Source organism: Schistocerca piceifrons, chromosome 7 (assembly GCF_021461385.2).
Source record: "Schistocerca piceifrons isolate TAMUIC-IGC-003096 chromosome 7, iqSchPice1.1, whole genome shotgun sequence".
In the NCBI taxonomy this organism is placed as follows: Eukaryota; Metazoa; Arthropoda; class Insecta; order Orthoptera; family Acrididae; genus Schistocerca; species Schistocerca piceifrons.
The window spans coordinates 45,908,530-45,924,315 of NC_060144.1; the positions used below are offsets into that span (position 1 = coordinate 45,908,530).

Here is a 15,786-nt window from a genome sequence, read left to right on the forward strand (position 1 = left end):
AAGAGAAGATGTGTAACACTTTTGTAAAAATGGATATCGAATGTTAGTAATACGGTGCAATATGTCACAAACCCTAAGGTCTAGGCAGCACACGTGGCAGTTGCAACACGGCGTTTTGCTGACATGGTGCGGTGTCCCCCACGTGGAACAACATTCTCGCTTGCTATTAGATAAGCAAGGCTCCACTATATACAGGGCTATTACAAATGATTGAAGCGATTTCATAAATTCACTGTAGCTCCATTCATTGACATATGGTCACAACACACTACAGATACGTAGAAAAACTCAAAGTTTTGTTCGGCTGAAGCCGCACTTCAGGTTTCTGCCGCCAGAGCTCTCGAGAGGGCAGTGAGACAAAATGGCGACAGGAGCCGAGAAAGCGTATGTCGTGCTTGAAATGCACTCACATCAGTCAGTCATGACAGTGCAACGACACTTCGGGACGAAGTTCAACAAAGATCCACCAACTGCTAACTCCATTCGGCGATGGTATGCGCAGTTTAAAGCTTCTGGATGCCTCTGTAAGGGGAAATCAACGGGTCGGCCTGCAGTGAGCGAAGAAACGGTTGCACGCGTGCAGGCTAGTTTCACGCGTAGCCCGCGGAAGTCGACGAATAAAGCAAGCAGGGAGCTAAACGTACCACAGCCGACGGTTTGGAAAATCTTACGGAAAAGGCTAAAGCACAAGCCTTACCGTTTACAATTGCTACAAGCCCTGACACCCAATGACAAAGTCAAACGCTTTGAATTTTCGGCGCGGTTGCAACAGCTCATGGAAGAGGATGCGTTCAGTGCGAAACTTGTTTTCAGTGATGAAGTAACATTTTTTCTTAATGGTGAAGTGAACAGACACAATGTGCGAATCTGGGCGGTAGAGAATCCTCACGCATTCGTGCAGCAAATTCGCAATTCACCAAAAGTTAACGTGTTTTGTGCAATCTCACGGTTTAAAGTTTACGGCCCCTTTTTCTTCTGCGAAAAAAACGTTACAGGACACGTGTATCTGGACATGCTGGAAAATTGGCTCATGCCACAACTGGAGACCGACAGCGCCGACTTCATCTTTCAACAGGATGGGGCTCCACCGCACTTCCATCATGATGTTCGGCATTTCTTAAACAGGAGATTGGAAAACCGATGGATCGGTCGTGGTGGAGATCATGATCAGCAATTCATGTCATGGCCTCCACGCTCTCCCGACTTAACCCCATGCGATTTCTTTCTGTGGGGTTATGTGAAAGATTCAGTGTTTAAACCTCCTCTACCAAGAAACGTGCCAGAACTGCGAGCTCGCATCAACGATGCTTTCGAACTCATTGATGGGGACATGCTGCGCCGAGTGTGGGAGGAACTTGATTATCGGCTTGATGTCTGCCGAATCACTAAAGGGGCACCTATCGAACATTTGTGAATGCCTAAAAAAACTTTTTGAGTTTTTGTATGTGTATGCAAAGCATTCTGAAAATATCTCAAATAATAAAGTTATTGTAGAGTTGTGAAATCGCTTCAGTCATTTGTAATAACCCTGTACATGTAGCACGGAAATTTCCTCTCCTGCGATTGGCAGAAACGCTCCAACCAGAAGCTCAGTCGTGTTGGCACGAACTCCGGTATCTTAACTGGTAGCGTCAGTTTGGCAGCTGGAACCACGGCGGGCAGTGGTATCCAGGGCTGCTCTTTTCAGCTGTGTTAAATGTCGTGGGAAATACTGCTGGTTCACGGTTCGGTGGAGGCAACCGCACTAAACAATAGTGTTGTAGAAACTAACAACTGGTGTGAAATAGTATTGTTTATTAGTGAGAATATCTGGGTGACGGACAAAGTAAATGATCGCGACCAACCAACCGATATGAAAACTTCACATTATTAAACATGCCGTGACCGGATGCAAATATTAGCCACTACTCGATTAATGTACCAGCAAGTGAAACGTGGGACTATAAACAAAGTACAGAAATAATTTTGTCTGAAAACGATTCTGTGGCACAACTTACAGACCGTAATAAAACATGGCTTCCCTTAAAAGACATGGCGGGCTGTTTACCACAGATTAGCTCCGCACTTTGCCACAGTTTAAACTTAACAGCGCTACAACATGTCAACGAGGCCATGACCTCGTGCTATCGTCTGCTGCGAGAGGGGCGTCTTTACAAGATATTAGTTGCGTGTTCTTTTGAGAAAGTTATTCTCTCGTGTACGGTCTGTCTATTACAAATAGACACTGGTGCAAGTAACATGTAACACAAGGGGAGTGTTGTACGTTGGAGCCGGCCGTTGTGACCGAGCCGTTTTAGGCACTACAGTCTGGAACCGAGCGACCGCTACAGTCACAGATTCGAATCCTGCCTCGGGCATGGATGTGTGTGATGTCCTTAGGTTAGTTAGGTTTAAGTAGTTCTAAGTTCTAGGGGACTGATAACCGCAGATGTTAAGTCCCATAGTGCTCAGAGCCATCTACTGTACGTTGGAGCAGGGAGAAATGACTGTCAACATGTCACAGTACACATCTAATATTATTCTACGTGTGAATTACAATGGAGGCAGTAAATTATTTGACTTCGTCAGCCTACAGTCAGCATTTATCCAACAAGGTTTCAAGAGAACAGCTCACTTTCCTGGGATTCAATGAACATCAAGGCTACATTTTAATATTACCTACACTGATACAACGCCTGGAGTTAAACAAAACTGATAAGGATACCAAATATTGGAGCAGTGCCCTAGATCAGGACACATTTGCGTCTTATATCGTGTTCCCTTTACAGATGGACTGCACATTCCGAGAATCCTACTGAGAAATCATAGTCTTTCATTCGCTTTCCCTGCTACTGATTTAAGGTGTTTTGTCCACTTCAAAAATGGTTCAAATTGGTCTGAGCACTATGGGACTTAACAGCTGAGGTTATCAGTCCCCTACAACTTAGAACTACTTAAACCTAACCAACCTACGGACTTCATACACATCCATGCCCGAGGCAGGATTCGAATCTGCGACCGTAGCGGTCGCGCAGTTCCAAACTGAAGCGCCTAGAACCGCTCGGCCACTCCGGCCGGCTTGTCCACTTCATATTGCTTCTTAGAAACGCCTCACTACTTTAAACGACACCATAAACCCCAGTATTTTACCATACACGTTGTAACCGGACTCTTGTTTATTGACATTGCTTGAAACTTATAATCATAAATTGCTCCGGCCAGTGCTCACTAACATTTAAGGAAAATTTCCACTAAGTAAATCAAGTTGGAACAGTGTTCAAGAAAATAAAAAGAAAAAGAAACTAGTTGAAATACTCTTCGAGTTTCTTTGAAAAGAAAAAGAAATATTAAGCTCATCATCACGTCGGGGATGATTTCGTTAGAGACCGGGCACAATATGGGGTGGAACAAGAGTGAAGAAGAAATTAGCCCTTGTCCTCCTGTTTTTGCTGCCGCGGCATTCGCTTCAACTGATCTCTGGATTCCTGACGGAGATATCAACCAGGCTCCTCGCGAAACGAAATCTGCGGACATTACCAACGCTCAAATTCGCACAGTCCAGTCACTCGATTTCTTTGATGGGCTTCCTATAAGCCTGTATACCGCAGAATCTTTCCCCGAGTAATATTACGTTCTTCTAAATCCTTCCTCATGTACATTAGTTTTTATTTCCTCTCTCTCAACATAGCCATAACCCTGAGTTCTCTTCAGTAGCAGCCCTGACGACATGCTTCTAATGTGTCCAAGGGAGCCCATTTTTCTCTTAAGCGACTTTCATATGCTTGTTGTGTAGTTTCTTATTTCGCTTATTTGGTAGTGATCCATATTCTTGTCTGTCTCTTCCGAACATTAGTATGGTCTCAAGGCGCGCCTTTACTACCTACCTTGATAAGCATTTGATTGCGTACAAATTTAGTGATTTTATTAAAGTGTTGCACTATATAACTCACGATGTTCTAATTTCTACAGCAAAATTCGATATTGGTAACATCTAATGGAAAGCCATTCATTGATAAACTTAACAGCCTTAGTAACAGAAGTAAACGGAAGACTGACTGGTTGGTACTGAAGAGTGTTTAAGTAACGTGGAAAACACAGCAAGTGTCATCACCAATTTGCCAGTAACTTAAATCAGTGGAAGAGGGGTCAAAATAAGCGAACACCTGTCTCGGACTTTCCGTGGATACTCGGCAGTTTCTGAGAAAATGAAGGTCAAAGTTTTCGAGGTACTGTTTGTGCCTTTTAGCATGTGCATGGCTCAACGGAAGCGCTATCATGGAGACTAGTGTCACAGCCTCAAGTTTTTGCGGTCCGTTTTCGAAAGCCGGTTACGATTTTTACTTAAGTTTTTCATCTGTCTACCCAAGTCCGTAGAAGATTACTCCACGGATGTTTTCTAATACATATTGAAATAACTTTGTCCTTATTTGTCCACTAGTTGTATATCTGATAAATATGTAAATTTTGAAAAAGTAAGATCACAATAAACGAATGAAAAAATTATTTGAAATTGTTTTTGGTGAAATTCCTGTAGTGAGCCTTGATTCACGATCAGTTGCAAGCGCCAGTTGTCGGTAAAATTTGTCCGTTATGCGTGGTTTTTCGCGAGGTTTTTTTCTCTAGTGCGATACATGCGAAGAAATGTCACTGTGGGTAACCTGCCTTCTACCGATGCTCGTGATGTTTGGAACTTCTATGTTTCGAATGTTTCCACGATCGGTATAATGCAAGGGAATGCATCGAATCTTCCTGAAGAATAGACACAAGAATAAAAATTAAGAATTAATAATAGGATCTGATACAAGAATGAAATACAAGAATAGGAGAATTGAAAAGCTTTGTAACTCTTGAAAATATCATAGACACACATATGTGATAAATGGTTGGTTGATTTGGTGGGTCGGGATCAAACAGCGAGGTCATCGGTCCAATCGGATTATGGAAGGATGGGGAAGGAAGTCGGCCGTGCCCTTTCAAAGGAGCCTCCCAGCATTTTCCTAAAGCGATTTAGGGAAATCACCGAGAACCTAAATAATGATGACTGGACGCGGGTTGTAATAAACGTATGACACTTACTGTGAAACATTGTCGTAATTTTACAGTTAACATAACATCCTTGTATCCTCTAACTTGATAACAAACATTCATGTAATAACCTTCTAAGGTCATGGAGAGATAAATGAAACGAAATTAAATAAATAAAATGATCAGGTTTCGAACATGACGTGCAGAAGTGAGAGACCACAACACCAACCACTGCGGTACAGTTTGAGCTGACACTTTCGCGCTCTATAAGGTATACAAATTACGTATAACACTTTGATCGTGGTTTTCTGTGAAATGGCCGAGTATTACGGATAAGCCGAGACACGTGTTGGTTTATTTTGATTCCTCTTCCATTGGGCGAAGTTTCTGAGAAATCGGATTATGGCACTTGCTCTGTTCTCCTCGTAAGAGATGTTCTGAACAGCGAGTGGAAAGCAGAGGGGCCCTAAGAGAACAAATCTGCAACTGGCTCCAAAACGAATATATTGTGACATCTGCACACAGTTCGGTCCGTGTGCAAGACACGATTTTAGTTAGGAGGTTATCATTTCCAACTTAATTTCAATATAAGATGCAGAGATTCGGAAACAATAAACTACTTAGTCCATACAAGCTGCATCTAGCGGCTGGGAGTGGGGTTGCATTCGTCATCAGGCACAGCTGTCGCTACTGACTACATCACAACGTACGTTGCTTCACTGTCAGTGCCGTGAGATGTTGCTGATGTTACTTTCCCGAAATTTTAAAGCTCGAGAGACGGTTGTAGCATTACATAGGCGTGAACTCACCTTACCCATTCCTTCACCCGAGGCAAATTCAATTCATGGTGACAGAACTCGACGCCGATTCCGTGGTACATCTGCGCCCTCACTATAGGCGAGGAGTCAGCGATCAGCGACGCGTTGACCCCTCTCATGAGGGAGTAAGCAGAAGAGACGTCCAACAGCGTGTAGTTTTCATTGCTTACCTGCACAAAGTGATACAGTAACGGTTATTTATGTGAACTTGCACAAATAACTCATCTCGTAGCGTCGGTTAAGTAATTTTAAATATCTTACAAAGCAAAAGGAAGTAGGTGAGGAAATAAGGAATTTAGTTTCGTAAATTAATACGAGGGTAATCCCAAAAGTAAGGTCTCCTATTCTTTTTTTAACTACACAGACCTGTTTATTTCTGCAATGGTTTACATCAGTTTACAGCTTGACCATTTAGCTACTTTTCGACATAATCACCATTTCTGTCGATGCATTTTTGTAGACGCTGTGGCAGTTTTTGTTTGCCCATGTCATACCAGCTCGCCGCCATGCTGTTCAGAAAGTTATGAACCTCTTCTTTCACGTCGTCGTCGGAGCTGAATCGCTTTCCGGCCAAATGTTCTTTTAACCCAGGGAACAGGTGATAGTGACTGGGCGCTAAGTCAGGACTACAGGGTGGGTGGATGATTATGTTCCACTGAAACTGTTGCAGAAGAGCAACTGTTTGCCGAGCGATGTGTGGGCGAGCGTTGTCATGGAGAATGTGTACGCCCTTGCTCAACATTCCTCTTCTCCGGTACTGAATTGCCGTTCGAGTTTTTTCGGAGTCTCACAGTACCTGTCAGCGTTAAGTGTGGTCCCAGTGGGCATAAAGTCGACCAACAAGACCCCTTTCCTATCCCAAGAAACGGTTGTCATGACTTTACCGGCAGACTGCGTTTGTGTGAATTTCCGCGGCTTTGGCGAAGAAGGATGCCGCCACTGGCGTGATTATTGCTTGGTCTCAGGTGTAAAGTGGTATGCTCAGGTTTCCTGACCCGTGACAATTGAGTCCAGAAAGTTGTCCTGTTCGGCTGCAAGGCGGTGAAGAAACGCACGGGAAGGATCAACTCGTTGCCGCATGTGGTCCTCAGTCAGCATGCGTGGCACCCATCTTGCGCACACCTTCCAGTAGTTCAACGTTTCCGTTAAAATTCTGTGAGCGGTGCTTCGGGAAACCTCAGGAACCAACGCGCAGATATCATCCAAGGTGATTCGCTGATCTTCACGCATGCTTTTCTCATCCTTCAACACTGTCTCCTCAGAAATTGACGGTCTCCCGCTCCTTTGTTCGTCGTGAATTTCGGTCCGACCAGCTGCAAATTCTCTGCACTATTTACAAACATTTTTGACATCCATGCACGACCCACCATACACTTCCGTCAATTGGCGATGGATTTCAATCGGCGCAGTGCGCTTTTCATTCAAAAACCGAATAACTGCGCGCAATTGGCACTTGGTGGCTGTAATATCCAACGGGAGCTCCATCCTCGACGGCTGCCAAGCCAAGACTGAGCGCCTCAGCGAGGCGTGCGCATGTTTACACGTAGGACATGAAGTACTCTTCATAACAGTGTGACCAACTGCTACATAAACAGAGTTCTGTACTTATAAAAAACAGGAGACCTTACTTTTGGGATTACCTTCGTAGTTACGGATGGGAGAAGAGAACAGTATATGACTGCCACAAAAGGGGGGTGGTCAAACAAAATGCACAATCGGTAGACGGTCAGAAGACGTAATGAGTAGCTGCTGTAAAAGCCAGTTGAGCGGAGGGTGGCGGTCGAGTGGTCAGTAAAAGTATGATCAAACGGATTAAGATATGGCAAAACGGAGCCAATAAATCGTAGCCCCTCATTTAACTTGTGTACGAACTATTTGTGAATAGAGTATTACTGTAGTTTAGGATAACAAAGTGAAAAGTGTCTGCCTCTATCCCAGTCATTCGGTTTACCAGCGTTCGTAATGCTTGTTGCTGTTGTGCTCTTCAGTTAGAAGACTGGTTTCATACAGCTCTGCAATTTAGTCTGTCGTTTCCAAGCCTCCTAATCTCTGCGAATGCATTTCTACCTGCTTAATGCAGTGAAGCCTTGGCGTCCCTCTACAATTTTTATCCCCCTCCACCTCCTCCCTGCCTCCCCCTCTCCCCCCCCCCCCCCCCTCCCCACACAGTCACACGCACATTAATATACCGACGATTCCGTGACGCCTCAGAAAACAGTCAGGTAAAAAACAGCGATGCACCACGGAGGAATTATCCGAATGCGATGAAAATGGGTAAATGTTATGTACATGTACGGACAGATTACTACAAGAAACTTCCTGGCAGATTGTAACTGTGTGCTGGACCGAGACTCGAACTCGGGACCTTTGCCTTTCGCAGGCAAGTGCTCTTTCTTTCAGGAGTGCTAGTTCTGCAAGGTTCGCAGGAGAGCTTCTGTAAAGTTTGGAAGGTAGGAGACGAGATACTGGCAGAAATAAAGCTGTGAGGAGGGGACGTGAGTCGTGCTTGGGTAGCTCAGTTGGTAGAGCACTTGCCCGCGAAAGGCAAAGGTCCCGAGTTCGAATCTCGGTCCGGCACACAGTTTTAATCTGGCAGGAAGTTTCATATCAGCGCACAGCCCGCTGCAGAGTGAAAATCTCAGTCCAGATTACCACAATTTTAGGAAATTGAATGTTTTATTCAAGAGAAAAGGCTTCACAGAATGAGCACGTCAATACCGCGTTGGGCCCCCCGTCTGTCCCTTTTGCAAGCAGTTATTCGGCTTCGCATTGATTGACCCAGTTGTGGGATCTCCTCTTGGGGGATACCGTGTCAAATTCTCTCCAATTGTCGCATCAGGTCATCAAAATCCCGAGATGGTTGCCGGTCTCCGTCTATAACGGTCCAATCAGTCTCAGTTGGGGAGAGATCCTGCAAGCACGAAAGTACGAAGACAAACAGTAGAAACTCTCGCCGTATGTAGGCGGGCACTATCTTGCTGAAATGTAAGCCCATAATGGCATGCCATGAAGGGCAATTAAACGGGGTGTAGAATGTAGTTGACGTACCGCTGTGTTGTAAGGATGCCGTGTGTGACACACAAAGCGGTTCTGCTACCAAAAAAAAAAAAAAGAAAATGGCAGCCCAGACCATCACTCCTGTCTATTTGGCCGTACGGCGGGCGACAGTCGTGTTGCTGTACCACGGCTCTGCGGGGTGCCTCCAGACACGCCTTCGCTGGTCGTGAGGGCTCAGCCGACACCCCCGGGATAACAAGGCCGCCCAGCAGTGTTAGTGACGTCACACTAAGCGGCCCATAGCCGACGCAGCAGTCCACGGACACCTCCGTACAGACGCGCCTGGTGCTAACGATCTTCTGTCCGCCATACAGAAAGGAGCGAACTATAATTCGAACCAAAGACCAAATTATATATATATTCTTGTAAACAGTATAAAGGTTCATAACGAAATACCGATTACATATACGGGCAGGAATAAGTTTAATCGATTGAGGAACTTTGCCACTATTTTATAATTGTCAGAACACTATTTAGCTTTAAAACTCGCATACAGGTGGTGACAAGTGCCAACTGACAGCAGGACTTAACATTTTCAAGGTATTACACGGAAAGTAAATTATCTTAAACACTGTCATACATAGCAAAACCCTCACAACTTTCGTTTACAATAAGGTAACAAGAGTTCGCTTTATCTCATAAAACACCTGACTATTGTGAATTTACACATATGTTCATGGTGACAGCTCTTTTCAAGAATTTTTACAAGTGTATCCCCAGTAATAAAGAATGGAAACAAAAGATAGATATCAAATATTCTCCTTTTAACATAGACATCACTGAACACAAGATTATGTCTTGCACTGTGATACTAAGGGACTGCTCTTTCCTTTAAGAAAAGCTTGACAATTTGAAGTTCACTCTGCTATTGAAGATACACTTCTTGAAACAATATTAAAATGTTATGAAAGGTAAGGAAATGAAAAACAACCAATTGCATTACATGTAAGAATGTGAGCAAAAGGCTGAGGCTCTCTTTACTTACCATTTTCAATCTCTCTACAGCTTATTTCCTTTTCCACGTAGAAATCACCAACCGCAAGTCTCATTATTGCTGTCTGTTACTAACAAAGTGCTTTTCTATTTAGAAAACCTGACAATTTGATGTTCATTCTGGTACTGAAGATAAACACTTTTCAGAGGAGTTCTAGAACCTATTCCTGCCCGTATATGTAATCGGTATTTCGTTATGAACCTTTATACTGTTTACAAGAATATATATATAATTTGGTCTTTCGTTCGAATTGTCGATTAGTTCGCTCCTTTCTGTATGACGAACAGAATGGTTAGCACCAGGCGCGTCTGTACGGAGGTGTCCGTGGACTGCTGCGTCCACTATGAGCCGCTTAGTGTGACGTCACTAACACTGCTGGGCGGCCTTGTTATCCCGGGGGTGTCGGCTCAGCCCCATGTGTGACCCATCACTGAAGACAGTTCTACTCCACTTAATGAGATTCCAGGGCGAGCACGTGTCTGGAGACGCCCGCGCTACTGAACAGCGCCGCGTAGAATATGAAAGATGTTTTCGCCTTAGGCTGCCCCGGAAAATCAGCTGTACCGGAGAATGCACTGGAAAACGGACACCGAACTGCATTCGATGAGACTTGCATTATCAAACGGACCGACGGCTGCGGGGACGGTGGTATAGACGAAGCTATAGAGATCAAAATATCGCACAACACACTCAATAATTATGTGGGTTTGCCTCTGTTTAACTCATAGTTTAACACAGCACTTGGTTACTTATTGCTCTTGTCCTTTTGGTCTTCCATTTCTGTTGTGTACTTTTGATAGATGCTACTAACAAGGACATTTTCAGCCTCTTACAATGCTTTCATTCCATTCTAGATAAATAGGCCCAACTGGAGTTCGTTATACAAGACTATACGTTTTCATGCATTACCTGATGGGCGTAGTTGTTGGCCGCAACAACGCAGGTTCCTGATTACCTCCGCAACCCAGTCCGCGAAACGTCTACCCATTTAATTTCAAACAGACACGAAAAAAGCCTCATCTTTGTTGGAGAGATGGGCACAGTCGATACAATTTCTCCAGTCAGGCCAATGGTATTTCACAAGGATTTATTTCTTGTGTTGTGAGTCATAGAGAGCTGCTCCGTTAAATGCTCCTCGTGTGTCGACAATTTTGTCAACTTTTTTCCCCTAGTCCTCGAGTCTCTCTACATGTGATCATATGGAGGCAACTTCCAGTTATACAGTGGCGTAAATAAATTTAATTTTTACTACTTGCCACAATATATTCTCCAAGCAGATACAAGATCGCATTTTCAATTGAAATGTTTAATCGCCATTTCTAAAGCAAATTTTGGTGTCATAGCCTCATACAGGAGGAAGCATGATAGACATTAATTTTGTACATGGATGCACGTTCAGAGACCGTGAATAGTTACAATTTAAAGAAAAACAGCCGTCGGTCACTATTTTTAACAAATTAACCTGGATTCAACACTGCACCTGCACCACGCAAGTAACGAGCAGCCCTTAGTGGCTCGCTATCACAGTTTTTAATTATCTTAAATATCTTTGTGACTAATGCGCTTTTGGCATATTTATTGTTTTATAAATGACATATAAGTACTGCCAGTCTTTTACGATAATTCCGTACTTACACCCTATCATACGTTTTTAGCCATAATTCTGTGACCATGTTATAGAATATAGACCATCCTATGATTTAAATTCTGAGGAAGACACTCCTAGCAGTGTTGAAACCAGGTTAATTTGTTAAAAATCGTGTCCGAGGGCTGTTTTTCTTTCAATTGACAGATATTAATGTTCCGTAACTACTTGTGACCTTTACTAATATTACTCGAAGTTTACAAATTGAATAAGACTGCACCACGGCGGCGACGCGGCGAGTCCTTATCTGCCACCTTCTAGTTCCTTTCTCTACAGACATATGAAGATTTAAAACGAAGAAGATGGTCGAGGGCGTATGCGTAACCACATCTACCGGAGTCAACAGTGACTATAGCAATGTTCTTTGCTTCTTTTTGGATACTGGATGTTTTAATTTCATTCTGCCTTCTACGAAACTGCAACAAAAATTAAAGAATCTATATTAAGAAAATGGAAACAAGGTTATGGGGTTACTGGCAGACAATCGGTAACAGGTGCTATCGTTCCTTTGTTTACCCGTGCGCAGGTTCTTCACACCAAAGTAAATGCACTGCGCGACAGACGTGAAGGACCACGTTTTAGAAACCACGTAACTCCCACCTATTGCGACGTTTAAATTAGACATTTCGCTCAAAAGTGTACACAAACGTTCCTCCGTATCGGAGCAAAAGCGTGGCGCCCTGGGACGCTTCAGTTGGTGAGGTGTCGACACATGTGAAGAAAAAGCCACTGCTCCGAAGTCAACGCGACATTAAGGTGGGTTAACGATGTCACGTTGGCTCTAATTTCCACTACAATTCCGCCCAACGCCGCCGCGGACGTGTCACACGATGCGAAGGTCGTCATAGCCCGTTTTACCCACTTTTCACCCCTTCTTTTGACGCCTCTACCATGGATGTTACACTACTGGCCACTAAAATTGCTACACCACGAAGATGACGTGCTGCAGACGCGTAATTTAACCGACAGGAAGAATACGCTATGATATGCAAATGATTAGCTTTTCAGAGCACTCACACAAGGTTGGCCCAGCTGGCGACATCTACATCGTTCTGACGTGAGGAAAGTTTCCAATCGATTTCTCGTACACAAATAGCAGCTGACGGGCGTTGCCTGGTGAAACGTTGTTGTGATGCCTCGTGTAAGGAGGAGAAATGCGTACCATCACGTATCCGACTTTGATAATGGTCGGATTGTAGCCTATCGCGATTCCGATTTATCGTATTGCGACACTGCTGCTCGCTTTGATCGAGATCCAATGAGTGTTAGCAGAATATAGAATCGGTGTGTTCAGGAGGGTAATAAGGAACGCCGTCCTGGATCCCAACGGCCTCGTATCACTATCAGTCGAGATGCCAGGCATCTTATCCGCATGGCTGTAACGGATCGTGCAGCCACGTCTCGATCCCTGAGTCAACAGATGGGGACGTTTGCAAGACAACAACCAACTGCACGAACAGTTCGACGACGTTTGCAGCAGCATGGACTATCAGCTCGGAGACCATGGCTGTGGTTACCCTTGACATTGCATCACAAACAGGAGCGCCTGCGATGGTGTACTCAACGTCGAACCTGGGTGCACGAATGGCAAAACGTCATTTCTTCGGATGAATCCAGGTTCTGTTTACAGCATAATAATGGTCGCATCCGTGTCTGGCGACATCGCGGTGAACGCACATTGGAAGCGTGTATTCGTCATCGCCGTACTGGCGTATCACCCGGCGTGATGGTATGGGGTGCCACTGGTTACAAGTCTCGGTCACCTCTTGTTCGCACTGACGGCACATTGAATAGGGGACGTTACATTTCAGATGTGTTCCGACCCGTGGCTCTACCCTCCATTTGAGCCCTTCGAAACCGTACATTTCAGCAGGATAATGGACGATCGCATGTTGCAGGTCCTGTACGGGCCTTTCTGCACACAGAGATTATTCGACTGCTGCCCTGGCCAGCACATTCTCCAGATCTCTCTCTAATTGAAAACGTCTGAACATTGGTGGCCGAGCAACTGGCTCGTCACAATACGCCAGTCACTATTCTTGATGAACTGTGGTATCGTGTTGAAGCTGCATGGGCAGCAGTACGTGCACAAGCAATCCAAGCTCTGTTTGACTCAATGCCCAGGCGTATCAAGGCCGTTATTACGGCCAGAGTTGGTTGTTCTGGGTACTAATTTCTCAAGACCTATGGACCCAAATTGCTTGATATTGTAATCACATGTCAGTTCTAGTATAATATATTTGTCCAATGAAAACCCGTTTATCATCCGCATGTATTGTTGGTGTAGCAATTTTAATGGCCAGTAGTGTAGATCCGTGACACATATCGCCAGGGTTCTGAGCGGCGGTGGATCTGGAATCGCCCACTCACAAGATAACTGCGATATTTCAACACTGTGCGTCGCAGTTCTAACTTCCACCGCAGAGGCGACCAAAGAAGAGGTGAAATGTTCGTGAGAGGGGCTCTGACGACCTTCTCGTCGTGTGACATGTCCACGACTGCGTTTGCAGAATTGTGGTGGAAGTTGGTGCCAATGTGACATCATTAACCCCCATGACGGGTCACATGTACCTCTAAACTGCGGCCTTGATTTCACGAGAGTGGCGTCCCATGGCGCCTCGTTCTTGCGTCATTACACAGGAAGGATGTACGCGCCTTCGAGCCAAGAGTCAAACTTGCATCGCAGTGTGTGGAAATTACAGCGTTTCGCAAAAACGGTCCTTCAGTTCTGTTGCACACTGTACTTTCCGATCATTTTAGTTAAATTTGCTATGGTTTTTATCCACTTAAATCTACACTACTCGCCATTAAAATTGCTACACCAAGAAGAAATGCAGATGATAAACGGGTTTTCATTGGACAAATATATTATACTAGAACTGACATGTGATTACATTTTCACACAATTTGGATGCATAGATCCTGAGAAATCAGTACCCAGAACAACCACCTCTGGCCGTAATAACGGCCTTGATACGCCTGGGCATTGAGTCAAACAGAGCTTGGATTGCTTGTGCACGTAACGAGGCAGTTGCTCGGCCACCATTGACCAGGCGTTTTCAATTGGTGAGAGATTTGGAGAATGTGCTGGCCAGGGTAGCAGTCGAACATTTTCTGTATCCAGAAAGGCCCGTACAGGACCTGCAACGTGCGGTCGTGCATTATCCTACTAAAATGTAGGGTTTCACAGGGATCGAAAGAAGGGTAGAGCCACAGGTCGTAACACATCTGAAATGTAACGTCCACTATTCAAAGTGCCGTTAATGCGAACAAGAAGTGACTGAGACGTGTAACCAATGGCACCCCATACCATCACGCCGGGTGATACGCCAGTACGGCGATGACGAATACACGCTTCCAATGTGCGTTCACCGCGATGTCGCCAAACACGGATGCGAACATCATGATGCTGTAAACAGAATCTGGATTCATCCGAGAAAATGACGTTTTGCCATTCGTGCGCCCAGGTTCGTCGTTGAGTACACCATCGCAGGCGCTCCTGTCTGCGATGCAGCGTCAAGGGTAACCGCAGCCATGGTCTCCGAGCTGATAGTCCATGCTGCTGCAAACGTCGTCGAACTGTTCGTGCAGATGGTTGTTGTCTTGCAAACGTCCCCGTCTGTTGACTCAGGGATCGAGACGTGGCTGCATGATCCGTTACAGCCATGCTGATAACATGTCTGTCATCTCGACTGCTAGTGATACGAAGCAGTTGGGATCCAGCACGGCGATCCGTATTACCCTCCTGAACCCACCGATTCCATATTCTGCTAACAAAAAAAAAAAAAAAAAAATGGCTCTGAGCACTATGGGACTTAACTTCTGTGGTCATCAGTCCCCTAGAACTTAGAACTACTTAAACCTAACTAACCTAAGGACATCACACACATCCATGCCCGAGGCAGGATTCGAACCTGCGACCGTAGCAGTCGCGCGGTTCCGGACTGAGCGCCTTAACCGCGAGACCACCGCGGCCGGCATTCTGCTAACAGTCATTGGATCTCGACCAATGCGAGCAGCAGTGTCACGATAAACCGCAATCGCGATAGGCTACAATCCGACCTTTATCAAAGTCGGAAACGTGATGGTACGCATTTCTCCTCCTTACACGAGGCATCACAACAACGTTTCACCAGGCAACGCCCGTCAACTGCTGTTTGTGTATGAGAAATCGGTTGGAACCCTTCCTCGTATCAGCACGTTGTAGGTGTCGCCACCGGCGCCAACTTTTTGTGAATGCGAAGAAAAGCTAATCATTTACGTATCAC

General features: G+C 45.0%; 1 protein-coding gene and 1 non-coding gene across 2 annotated transcripts in view; one reads left to right on the forward strand and one right to left on the reverse strand.

Moving 5' to 3' along the window:
• LOC124804730 (UDP-glucosyltransferase 2-like) overlaps positions 1-15,786 on the reverse strand; it is a 197,289-nt gene that overhangs the window by 101,127 nt on the left and 80,376 nt on the right. The window contains exon 3 of the mRNA XM_047265024.1: positions 5,814-5,992. Within this exon, the coding sequence (XP_047120980.1) occupies positions 5,814-5,992 (179 nt within the window). The remainder of the gene's footprint in view (positions 1-5,813; positions 5,993-15,786) is intronic.
• Positions 8,326-8,400, forward strand: Trnas-cga. The gene has a single exon. It is a non-coding gene; the product is annotated as a tRNA-Ser (tRNA).